Source organism: Gorilla gorilla, chromosome 1 (genome assembly GCF_029281585.2).
Source record: "Gorilla gorilla gorilla isolate KB3781 chromosome 1, NHGRI_mGorGor1-v2.1_pri, whole genome shotgun sequence".
Classification (NCBI taxonomy): Eukaryota; Metazoa; Chordata; class Mammalia; order Primates; family Hominidae; genus Gorilla; species Gorilla gorilla.
In genome coordinates, this window is record NC_073224.2 from 81,374,851 (window position 1) to 81,388,282 (window position 13,432).

A 13,432-nucleotide genomic window follows, 5' to 3' on the forward strand; every position below is an offset into this window, starting at 1 on the left:
CTTTGCTTGCTCTTTGTGAAAAGACTGTAGGAGAAGGGGCTATTTATCCACTGTTCGACGTTCCTGGCTGGGTGCACACACCACAGCACGATGTTCCCATTGCCCACAGGACTGAGGAGAGGAGAGAGAAGGGTTAGGAAGGTGAAAACACTGAGAGCCACAAAATATACTTCCTTATAGGGCATTCTTTTCTCTTTGGCAAGGGCGTAGAAAATAGCTGCCCATTGTGTGGATTGCATTCCGAGGCCCCCTAGGTCTGCAGCACTTGAGCACAATTGAATAGTGTTGCCAAGGTCACTACATTTGACTCCTAGCCTTGATCTATCCTCATAGTGTGCCAAGGGACAAAATCTCAAGACTTCTGCCTCCATTCTCTGCCCATGTACAGATAATAGAACAAAACATTCATGAATATGAGAACTTAAAACAGGCCTTAGAAAGAAGCTTCTCATTTTACAGATTTAAAAAGCAGCAGTCAGTGAGACAGATTTTCCCAGAGCCAGACAGCTAATTAATGGTGGAGTAAGAAAAAGAATCCTGGTCTCCTACCAGCTTCTAGCACTCTTTTATCTTCTCTGGAATGCAAAGTAGAATAGAATTGAAAAATAAAAATTGTAAAGCCATATACCCAAAGAAGTAGCCTTTTGATATGAAAGCTGAGCTCCATCACATGATTAAAAAAATGAGATGTCAGAGGTAGGGTGGAAAAGCACATTCAACCATTTGTCCACATCTGTCCCCAGTGATGGTGGTTAGTGCTGGGGCTGGCCAGGGAGCTGGCCAAAACTCCCCCGGAGCCAGCAGGATAAAAGAACCATCAGAGCAGGGTCTTGAGACAATCCAGAAAGCTGTTTCCTGAACTTCAGTCAGACCTACGGAGATTCATCAGTGTCAGCCTCTGCTCTGTCAGGACTGCAGCCAGCCCAACCTTTGGCATCCGAAACCACTTACTCTTTGGAGTAAGACACATCATGGAACTAATTCCAACTGCTCTCACCACATAAGTGCAACATTTATGCAAGATCTAAAGAGGAAACAGCACGGCATCTTTGCAGATAAGCAACCCTGATTCCTCAAGCCACAGTTTATTCCTCTTTAACAGCATGCTCTTCCTCAAGTTTCAAAGTTGACACCCCAAAGAAAGTAAGGCTAAGAATACTTTGCACCCACCATGAATTCATTGAATTAAGGCATGAGGCTCTTTGATTGTTTGCAGTACAGTTCAATATAATTTTATTTTATAAGGATTACTGATGCCTAGTGTACATAGTTGCTGCTAAGTTAGAGTGAAAGTGGTGGTGGTCTCCTCCATTGAGCCACCATTGTCAAGACCACTTCCAGGAGGAATGACACCAGTTGCTGCTTTCTCATTCAGAAGTGTAGGCAACTTTACCACCAGGCTCAGGCCTCAAGCTAAGTTGCCAAGATTTTTTTTAAAATCCTTCTGCACCTCTTTTTTTTTGCTTTAAAATCCCAAAATGCTCTTTTTAGATCACCCTCTGTTGTTAATATTAGCTTTGAAGAAGGAAGCAAAAAGGAATACACTGATTTGTTCCAAATGCCCTAAGAATTGCTGGTGACTTGAAATTTGGAGTGGCCATTTCTGCCACTATGACAGAAGTCCTGCATAGGAAACCTGGAGTTAATGTGTTGAATCACAGGAGACAGGCACTAGAGAACCTGTTTAAAAAGAATTTTCTTACCTGTAGGATGAGCACCAGTCTAGAGATCACACCTATTAAGATCGTCTGAATTATTCCTAATATAGTTTACTTTGGGACACCATGTATAAATGAAAGGAGGCATCTCGCACAATCTGTAACCTGCTGTCTAAATTGTAGGGGAAAGAATGAAAACTATAGAACATCAGGCTTTGACAGTCAGTTCTGCTATGACCCACTCTGACTTTTGGCATATCCCTTAACCTGGGATTCAGTTTCCTCATTGGTAAAGCTGGGATAATTATCTCTACATGAACTACCTCATATGACTGCTACTAAATATTTTTTTAAATTCTTGTTAGATGGTATATATGAAAATAGTTTATAGACTGTGAAATGCTATATAAATGTAAAGTGGTATTGTATATTGTCTAAGAAGGTTTATAGTCATTCTGCCTGCATTCTAATCCTAGCTTCTATGTTTGCTGACTGTGTGGCCCAATTCCGTCATCTATAAAATGGTAGTAATAATGATACCTTAATCCCATGGTGTTGGTGAGAGGGTGAATTGAAATAATCTATGTAAAAGTGGTTAGCATTGTACCTGGTGCATAATAAGTGCTCAGTATAATCATGCAAAATCCTGACAGGTTCTAAATATCAACTCTTCTTCTCATGGCCCAGGAGTCATTCTGTATGTGTTATATAGGTTGTCCCAAAGGTTTTAGTGAAATTCAAAGCTTTAATAAGGTCAAAACTATAGGTGATACAGTTTATAAAACATCATTTGAAAGCTTATTTAAATTTCATTTACACTTCTTGAGTTTTATAAATTTTAAACAAAAATTTTTTTTAATTTTTGTTTTGGTCAACATTTGCCATCCTCAAGAAGCTCTGCTTTCTAGACTGTTTTATTCAATGAATGGTTTTAGGCAAAAGTAATTGAAGCAAATGTCCAGCAGTGCATATATATGCTGCTGATTCTATCCTGTGAGTCTTGGATCTGTTAAAGGTCTCCTTGTGTCTCTGCCTTTGCTGAGGATTTGAGGGTGCACATGTGAGTACAATGAGGAGACAGCACTCTCCACTCACAAGGTCCAGCAAAACACAGCTGGCCTCAGCCTACCTGGTTGTAAAGGGGAGGGGTGAGACTACCCAGGGGAGAAATTCAAAACCTATGACAACTCTTAAACTCATCGAAGCCTCCACTACATATAAATTTATAAGTTAATAATAACCATTTAAATATTGGCTTGATCTTTGATTTAATCTATGGGCAGGTCTAATTACAGACACACTGGAGTTAGCCTCCTAGTTAGTCTTAAAGGCTTGATTATTTAATGGCCACAACACTGGTGAATCTTCATTTTCCAAGACGAAACACAAAAGTCTATTTCTATGTGTTTTACCCTTTGGTGACTCCAAGTAGCATTTGAGAAATCAGAAGAAAGTAAAGCAAAGTCCTCAAGAATGTTTTTTTATCATCATCATCTCCAAGATTTAGGCTAATAAAAATTAGTTTAACACAAGCTAGATTTCTTTCAGAACATAAGTGGTCTTTAAAAGGGAAAATTCTACAATAATGGGCTGTTGAGTGTCTTCATCAGGCCATGGTATCCAGGACTTACTGTTTTGGCTTCTCATAATTTGCAAGATAATCAGGAATGAGTCTTTATTTCCACTTGCCAAATCAGATATTGGCTCCCAGGGTAATCTGATGACGATAACTTATTAAACCACCAAAAATTTTGGCCAGTGGTGTGCTGTTAAATATCTAACAACCTGGCTCTCTAAAGGAAAAAGATTTTAAAGCCCTGTTGTGTAGCATTTGCCAGTTTCCATGATGTAAATACTCTCTCCATGGCCAATTTCAATTACCAACATGACGTCACTAAACATGGAGCTGGAAACAGATGTGTAGTAGAGTACAATCATAGAATATTTTCACCAGACAGATAGAGCACACATAAATTATCTTAAAGGTATACATAATAGTAAAATATAGTCAAATAATTTGAAAGTGATAAATTTTGAATATCTATTACCTTTATTTTTAATATAATTTACTTAAGTATTAGGTTATAAAATTGAATCTTTAATAATGGTTGTATTCAACGACAGTCTTGAAACAGTCCTGAAAATTTGACAATCAGCATTTACAAGCCAGTAGGAGCTGGCTCCAGTGCATGTTCATGACCTTATAGAGATTGGGGTACTAAGCACCAAAAAGACAAGAGCCTGCTCACAAAGGAAGTTACAAATCACTTAAAGCCATTGAGCCCAGCAGAACATATAGACATGGCTTGGGGGGTGAGATGTGAGGAAGAAAGTTGAGTCCAGGATGGGGAAGGCAATCCTCTGAGCTCATGCTATCTGTGTATTGCCTCCCGGTAGTTGCCCCTCCAGAGGACTTGCGAGTGGCTGGTATCAGCGACAGGTCCATTGAGCTGGAATGGGACGGGCCGATGGCAGTGACGGAATATGTGATCTCTTACCAGCCGACGGCCCTGGGGGGCCTCCAGCTCCAGCAGCGGGTGCCTGGAGATTGGAGTGGTGTCACCATCACGGAGCTGGAGCCAGGTCTCACCTACAACATCAGCGTCTACGCTGTCATTAGCAACATCCTCAGCCTTCCCATCACTGCCAAGGTGGCCACCCGTACGTACCATTTCCCCGTCCTGCTTCATTTTTCTTTTCTCCTACATGAGATCATGGGCATTCATGATAGTAGCGTCTTTTCTTAGTTCTTCAGGGATGCCTGGAATAGTTATTGCCCTTGAGGGGAAGGGCTAGAGATGTGACCCATTTAGAAAGGGTACATCATTAAAAAGTCACTTTCGATTAAGAGAGTTTCCAAATTCAGGCAGCTTTCATAAATTATAGAACCAAAAGGACAAAAAGTACTTTAATTATGGAGTACTGGCTTGTTATAAGCTAGACTCTGATTAGAAGTCAAGGAAAGTGTAAGACATCTACAGACTTTGAATCAGTTAGGGATCCAAAACAAGGAGATATGAACTAGGACCTCTAAGAAGCAAGTGCTAAATGGTATGTTCTCGACCATAAGTGTATAGCAAAGTGAGAAAAAAATCTTATTTAAAACCACAGCTGACAACATCCCCTTCTCCTGATAGAGAGGTGGCATAATTTCCTCCTGGTCTTTTGTTTAGTGAAATATCTTAATAGTTCATTTTAGTTATAAAAGTTGAAGCCCTAGAGCATAGTTTAGAAGGATTCACAGGGAAGAAAGAGAGAGATGGAGACAGAAAGCAATCTAAACTGCTCTCCATAAGAAATGAACAGTTTTTTTTATACATAAAGGGAAACTTCTGTGGGTGTGTACCTATATTTTGTGTATGTTCAAGCATAGAAAAATATAAAAGATTGCATACCAATTATTAACACTGACTACATCAAAGAGTAGAATAAGAAGGAGATAGGAAATAATTATTATATTTTTCTTTATACCCCTCTGAATTCTTAAATTGATACAATAAGCCTGTTTTAGTTTAGAATTTCAAAAGCCAGGCAGAATAATTTAGGCAAGAGAAGTTCTCATCACCCCAAGTCTACTGCAAAACCTGCATGCACACAAATGCCTCTGTGCCTTATGTGGAAAGTCTTTGGAGAGATCATGAAAAAGGGGCTGTATCTGATTAAAATCTGGGAAGAGAGAAGAGAACATTCAAAGGAGATGAGGTATGAGTGATACAGAGATTTTTAGCAGTACCAAGAAAGTGGAACAAGAAGTAACCATGAAAACATAAGCCCTCTAGAATTCAGAAAGCCCCTGGGCCAGTAAATGGGACTTACCACCAGATAAGGGGTAAGAGATCTGAGCCCATTTTGTGTAGGCAGATGGTATTCAGGTAACAAATGCCACGAAAGTTCAGAAAAGGAAAAGGTCAAGGTAGAAAGAGTTAGCCTTAAAATCTTCATGGAAGCTTCAGGACTGAATTGACCTTTGAAGGATGCAAGGATAGAGACAGGCAGAGGGGAAAGAATTTAAGAAGTCATCTTGTCCCCTTGCTTTTCAGGTGACAGAAATTCTGCTATAATTTTGGACTCCGCTATGAGAAGAGTGCTGACTCTGTTAATATGCCTATAATTATCTCTGTTTATATTTGACCTTTTTAAAAAAAAATCCTCTGGTGCCTGAGAACTGGTTTTAAATATCTGCAATGATTGTGCAGAGAGGCAGGTCACCATCTGCCGCTTTTCCCACCTTGCTCCAGAATGAGTCACCACCCTAAGTGCCTGGCCTAACTCCCAAGCGTCTCCTCTCTGATCCACATGCATGCACAGTGATGAGGTTTCCATCTCCTGTGGCATTTATTATGCCAATTCAGGGCATTCCCTCAGGCAAGCTCCCAGGTGACAAGGACAAAATCATGTAAACCACCTGACACACCTTCAGGTGGGTTTGTAGTCAGCCCTGCCTTCCAACCAAGAAGCATGAGAACTCTTCCAAACAGGAAGGATGAGAAAATCTGTCCTTTTTCCAATGGGAATAGCCCATGAGAGGCAAAGCTAAAATGGGAGCAGGCTTCCTGGAGAACTGAGAAAAGTCATGCTGTCATATTTCAGGGCTGATAATTGAAACTCCATTAGGACAAGCACACTTCCATCTCACAAAACCTGTGCATGTGTATGTGACTGTGTGGTTGGGGGAGAAGGGGCGGTGGGAGGAAAAGAGGGAGATACATGAAATGAAAAATTCAGACCATCCTAGACTTAGTGATTTGAGCTAAACAAAATACTCTCAATGTGCATCAGATGATCAAGGAAATCACTCTAGTATTAATTCTGAAACTGGTTTGCTCCACAACTTTAGCCAACTTTCTCTGTGCCTCTCTTTTCCTGTGTGCAAAATGAGAACACTGATAGAAGCCATCATAGTACCTCCCGGGAGTCCTGTAAAGCTTCTAAAGATACTGCTCAAGTCCTCTGAAAAAGGCACTGTACTATATATGATATGCCAAGATCTACCACATTAGTAAGAAAAGGAAAATGATGTCTGCATTTTAATAGTAACCTATTAATGCAATAAAAAGCATTAAAAATTGTTTATATAGGTTGTGTTTAAGTTAACTCATGTATTTCATCAACATGGAGCACTAGAGCCACATGGGGTGGGTTGATTCTGCACCTGGGACTCACTGTGTCTGGAGTAAGATTGGGATTGTCCACCAGACACCACCACGCCCATGGCGTGGAGGGAGTTCACCAAGACAAAGCACCAGGCAATGCTGTCTGTCCCAGGGGTTAGCCATGACATTGTCACCTACATTGCTGTGTTCCAGATCTCTCCACTCCTCAAGGGCTACAATTTAAGACGATCACAGAGACCACCGTGGAGGTGCAGTGGGAGCCCTTCTCATTTTCCTTCGATGGGTGGGAAATCAGCTTCATTCCAAAGGTAACACTCACCTGTTACACTGCCAAACAGACTTATTTGGAATATTTGTACCTTTAGCTTGGAATCAGGGGCAGCAAGGAAAGTGCTACCGAATATCTCTCTCCATGCCATTAAAGACACAAAATGGCATGTTGTGGGTGTCTGGGATATAGAACATTTCTGTGACAAATATGTGGTAATGTCCTGCTGACAAGAGTAACCCCGAGCATGGCACCCTGGCCTTGCAGAACAGAGGATGTGGGAAGCAGCCACCAGCTCCAGCTCTCTGCTGAGATAACTCTGGGGTCTGATGAGCCATAGTTTTGGTGAGCATGAAAACCAGACCCTCAAAAAATTGAGGCTTCTCTTTAGGACATAAGAAAAGCCAGGCTGAATCCGTCACATAATCAGCCAAAAGCTTCATTCTGTGCAGACAGATGCACCACAGAAAAGTCAGCTTGCATGGCATCAATCCCTAAAGGTTACAGACATAAAACAAAACACCTTGGCTCTCCTGGATTATTCATAATACATTTGTATCCTATTAATTTAGCAACTTTTTTATTAGTCTATGACTTTTAAAGTATCCTAAGATTCCTTTCTACTCTCTAAAGCAGTATTTTATTTATTTTCTTAATTCTAAAACTAACTTTTCCGAATTGCCACAGGTGCATGCCTGGCTCTAAATTTCCAGAATTTGTTGACCCTACCAATGTCCTCCCTAACTGTACCACTCATGAGGATACAAAGTTCAATTATACTCCTTCCCTCTGTCTTTATTCTTCAACATCAAAGAACATTTTTTAGCCGTTCATCAGACTTAATGACAAATGACACATTTTTGGCTAACAAGACCATGATTTCACCATTCTTTTACTTCAAAATTCTTAGAGCTGTGAACTGTTGGAGTTACAAAAGACCTTCAAGTTCACAGGTACGACCCCTCATTTTACATCTAGTTTAATTTATAGACACTACGATTCAGAAAACTTGAAGGACATCATACAGCTAGTTGGTGACAGGCTTAAAACGAGTACCTGGGTCTCCACCACCTATCCCGGGGCTCTGTTCACTAAATCTGTATGCCCCATTTTCTTATTTACAGTCATATTATAGTCACATCACAGCAAGGTAAATAAATCTAAACAGACATCTATAAAAATTTGTCCTATTTGAGTTAAAATGATAAATAAAATGTGGCAATTGAGTTACATAACAATTGAAACGATCATGTCAACTGGAACGGAACATTGCTACCAATGTTTTTCAGGAAGAAAAATTACGCCAGGTTCTCCTGTTACCTATACCCAATATGTAAAACTCTAATTAAAAGAGAGGCTGACCAGGGAATGCCAAGGTCAAATGCATGGCCACATGGTTTAATAACTGTTGTGATCTGTAGGTTGAGGCCACTGGGGAGCATTCATCACACTGATTTATAAGAGTATGACTGTAAATTACATATAAGGCACCCTGGATACCATAAATAGAGGCCAAAGAATAGGGGAGAATGGCAGTGCCCTCCAAAAGAGGCCCTCTTGTCTCCTCCATTTCTAAGGACACTCATAGAAAGTATATAGAGGGAAAGAGAGAGAGGGAACGATAAGATAGAAAGATAGATAATAAATCCTAGATTCAATTTCGTCAAGTTACTCTTTCTCATTCCCTCTCCCTCTTGTCTCCTTCTTCTCTTCTTTGTATTATCTTTTTCCAAGCTTCCTTTTTCCTTTCTTTGTACTTCATATGTGGTTGTGTCACTGAGACCTAATTCATCTGGGTGAAGGGGAAACAGACATTGACAGATTCACACCGAATGTAACACCATGAGAAACTCCAGATATAGCAAAATATTAGCTCTGGCTCATAAACAATTATCTCATAGCAATGTCTTAGTTTGAAATGTGTTGTGTGTGTATATAAAGATGTTTACACAGAAACACACATGACTATCCTCTTCTAAATAGCCGGGGGCATGTTCATTACGATAAATGCCAAAAACCTCTGATGAATGTTAACCGTAACCATCAAACATTTGATCTTTGGCAAGAGCCAATCTGCACCACCTCGTGACTAATTCTTATTGGCAAACTCAGCAAACTCAGGAGTGGCCAAAGAAATGTTCTTAAAAATTGATCCTCCATTTGCCAAATCCTCATAGGGTGGTGTCGTTCTTATGGAGTCTATGGGGAGTTATTTCTGGCCCCAGATACTCAGCTGTCAGCATGGAGGAAAGAGACATCGCCCCCATTTTAAATTCACAATCCACAATTAGTATTCCACACCTTTATCTTTCTCTCATCATATTTCTCTCCCAGTGACTTTTCTCTTTTGCTCTCTGCTTCTCCCCACTGTCCAGAACAATGAAGGGGGAGTGATTGCTCAGGTCCCCAGCGATGTTACGTCCTTTAACCAGACAGGACTAAAGCCTGGGGAGGAATACATTGTCAATGTGGTGGCTCTGAAAGAACAGGCCCGCAGCCCCCCTACCTCAGCCAGCGTCTCCACAGGTGAGTGCCTCCAACCCTTCTCCCTAGAGCTGCCTACTAGGTCACTTGGAAAAGAACCACAGAATTGCCCAAGGAGTGGAGAGACAACAGAGGTGCTAGAATTTCTCCTAGAGCTGGGACAATTCTGGTACCTGGCAATGGAGCTACTCTACCAGATGCTTAGCTCATCATCTTCCCTATTACTCATCCTTACAAATACTGACATCTGGGAGAGTGTTTCGTGGAGACAATTCTTTTTTAATATTTCCATTGTATTTATGCTGATCTTACTCATGAAGAAGCCTCATTTGTCAGCCTCTGGTGTCAATGATCTTTGGAAGCAGCAAGAGCTGACTCACTCTTACCTATGATGATATTTGGAGAAAGTCATCTGAACCTTCCCAAACTTCAATTTATTTTACAAGATAAGCAAGAATAATTTGTGATAAACAAGAGTACCTTCTTCATTAAGTTAATATGAGGATGGAATTAGATAAAGCACACAAAGCAATCAGCTCTGTGCTGATGAGAGTGAGTGCTCAATACTTGGTATACGCACATATACTCAGAACATACTCAGAAGTGAAAGTGGTAGGAAAAAAGTCATTCAAAAATAAGTAGGTATGGGTTGGGTCACTGTTCAAGGTGATGGCTTAAGTCTATTATTATTTCATCCCCACAGATCACCTCATTCAAGATTATTATATTTCCAGGATTGATTCATTAATTGTCATATTTTGCCTTATTGTATCCTCAGCTAACAAAGAGTGTTCAACTTCAATGCTGTAAATTAGCTATTGTGATGTATAAATGTGTGTGTGTCCTCACCAAGAATGTCTCGAAAGTTATAAATAGCATCTGGCATAAGTTTTGGTTCTCGTTTTATTGTTGATGGAGCTGAAACTCAGAGGCTAAGCAACTTTTTCTGTCAGTAACAGAAATTGAGATAGGTGACTATTGGTACAGCTTTATGTGTTTTTCATAAACAGAAATTGATGTACCAGAAAGCCAGTTTTAAGTTTTAAGTCCAGGACAAAAGGCTGAGTTGACCAGAGATGAGAACCACAACACAATGTAATGAGACCACATTTATAGATTAGTGATTCATGCTCTGCTACTGAATCCAAACCAAACAGCATCAGGTGCCGAGGCTTAAGCTCAGTTTAGAAAACGTTGGTTCAGAACTATTGTGGCAGTAGCTTGTGTTCCATTAGTGCACCAAGGTCTATGGCAGTGCCTTGAGGCTAGAATCCAGTGGAAAGCCAGACCTCTAATTACTCCCTTTTCCATGCCTCCATCCAGGACGGCTCCACTTTGATCTGTTTTATATTTTGTACATCCATTTAAGATTTTTGTCCTTTAAAAAATAAGTTTACCACCCAAAAGCTTTCAAACCATTGTTCTGCTCTAAATAGTATGTTTTAGAAGAAATCCCATAACCATAAAAGCTAAAGTGCTCTGTAGGAATCCCTCCAGAAGGCCGGTGGCTGAGGTTTTCCACAGCTCCAAGGTTATGCTGTAACCTGAAGAGTTGACATTCGATAACTTGGGGGCAGAAAGGTGTGATGCCCTTGCTCACCCATCATATAAGCATCACAACAACACTGCTATCACAAAAGACAGGTTAACAAGAGAAAGCGTAACAAATTTATTTAATCAAAGTTTCACATGACAAAGGAGCCTTCAGAAATGAAGACACAAAGACCTGGGGGAAATTGTCTGTTTTTACGCTTAGGTTTGAGGAAGAATGGACAGCCATGTAGAAACGTAATTGGACAAATGGCTATGATCTAACGGTAACAGTCTAAGGGGGAGACCCAGCAAGGCCTGTCTGCCCAGATTCTTCTTGGCCTCTCTGTGAAGCATTTCTTCTCCACCTCCTCTGTGGGACAAGACCTCCCTGGAATGAGGGTCCTCAAGGGAGAAGGGAGGAGGGAAAAAGTTACCTTTCTAGGTTGTATGGCTTGCTTTGGGGAAAAGGAGTTCTAGTTTCTATTACCTGCCCTGAGGAAGAGGAATTCTGATTTCTGTGAATCACTTCAAAGGGAGAAGAAGGGTCAGGAGATGGGAGGACTGCAGATGGTCAGAAAGACCTTGCTTGCTTCCGGGGCTGTTTCTGAGGCTCTTTCATTCCTCTTTAATTCAAAGTACTCAGCACACCAAGGTGCCAAATTTTGGGGTGTCGTGTGGTGAGCCCAACAATAGCAGGTACAGCTTCTCCTCTTCTGATATGAAATGTTACAAGGTGCCCAAGTTATTCCTGTGATTTGATATTAAGAAAGTATTAGTAAAAGGCAAAAGGCTAAAAGGAGAAGATGGTTCATAAGAGGATAGAAAACATTGCAGTTGAAGAATATTTTTCTCCTAGAATATTGACAGAACATGGAGAAGGTAGTCCAACTTTGCCTTATAGTCAAACCACATTCTTATAACATATGCAGTGTTTTTTGGTTTGGCAGTTCCTTAAGATTAAAATTAAAATTCCAGATCTAGAAATTTGTGGTAAAGCTAGGCAGAATTATTTTCATTTAAGAAAAAATGTCCTTAATATTTTGGCATCATCTACAGAGTCATGAAGAAATGGAAAGACATTTATTCCAGTTTACTTTTTGAGCAGGGATTGTGTTTGTTTAGAAATTAGGACCAAAGCTGAAAGCAAGTTGATACCTCCTTGATCGGAATGGAACATTGCTACCAAGTGGCCAACAAAGGGCAGAATCCAAGAGTGGCTACAAAATAGACGGTTGGCTCCCAATCCTGTGTGCTGTTTTTAGGAAACGATTGTTTAATTATTTCCTTCTGCTAAGGTCTGACCTACACCAACCCCCTACTGCGAAGCTCTGTGTCCTCATCAGGCACTCAGGCTGCCTTCTTCTAGGCAGGCCATTTTGTGACTGCAAATTACAAGACCTCCCACAGCTAAAACCCTCTGCGCTACATAATCACATTTTAATATGTTCAATCCATTATGATTCGGGTTTTCTGGATTTAAAGAGTTGAAGGACAAAAGCTTTTTGTGGTCAGTTGCATTTCCCTGACACTTTTTTTTTTTTTTTCCAAAAAGCTCCAGTTTATTGAAATGCTTCCCTTTCTTTCTCATGGATAAAGAAGATTTTCCATTCATTTCATTTACTCGACACACATTTACTGAGTGTCTACTATGCTTCAGATATCATGTTTACACAGCAACTAGGAGGCCACTTCCCCCATTTCATAATTAATTTAAATTAAATGTAAAAGGCCTAAGTTATCTAAAACCACCAAGTGCAGCATGCTGAAAAGAAACTGGATATATTCTGTCAAATCACATTACTACCTCAAATATGAAAACCAGGACCTCATTTTAAGTCCAAACCAGGTGGCACCCAAGTAGTCTGGTGATTTTCATTTTAGCTGGTGCTGGACCAAAAGCCCTAAGCAGCTTAAGAGAGGACAGGACTAGGCTAAGACCCAGAAAGAGGGAGGGGTACCCAGGGAAAGGCTCAACCTTGAAAAACTGAAAGGCTCAAGGTCAGCCTAAGACGGGCCTGAGGGAGAAACTTCATTCTGGAGGCAGAGTAGGAGGTGGGCCACAGTGGACTGGTTAGAAACAAGTCTTAGCCAAGGCTCTCTAGTAACAAGGAAGAGAGACTTACTTAAACTAGCTGAAGCAAAAGAGAGAATTTACTGGAAGAACATAGAGTGCCTCATGGGAATCCCAGGAACAGAAATGCATCTGGGCCTCACAAAAGACTTGCACCAGAAAATGGAACATCAGGAATCAAGTTATTCCATATATCTTTCTAGAAGCTCTGCATGGCCACTGGTTTCTCTCTCCCTCTTTCCTTTTCTCCCTCTTTCCCCTTTTCTCCAGATTAAATGTTTTCTATATCAGTATCAGAATGGTA

The 13,432-nt window shown here is 40.5% G+C and overlaps 1 protein-coding gene across 4 annotated transcripts in view; it reads left to right on the forward strand.

The window, feature by feature from the left end:
- TNR (tenascin R) overlaps nucleotides 1–13,432 on the forward strand; it is a 432,923-nt gene that overhangs the window by 347,526 nt on the left and 71,965 nt on the right. For 3 of the 4 annotated variants that reach the window (XM_004027943.5, XM_055366472.2, XM_063710667.1), the window contains 3 exons: nucleotides 4,056–4,319; nucleotides 6,965–7,080; nucleotides 9,416–9,566. In XM_004027943.5, the coding sequence (XP_004027992.4) occupies nucleotides 4,056–4,319; nucleotides 6,965–7,080; nucleotides 9,416–9,566 (531 nt within the window). The remainder of the gene's footprint in view (nucleotides 1–4,055; nucleotides 4,320–6,964; nucleotides 7,081–9,415; nucleotides 9,567–13,432) is intronic. The other variant, XM_019026943.3, reaches the window with a different exon arrangement.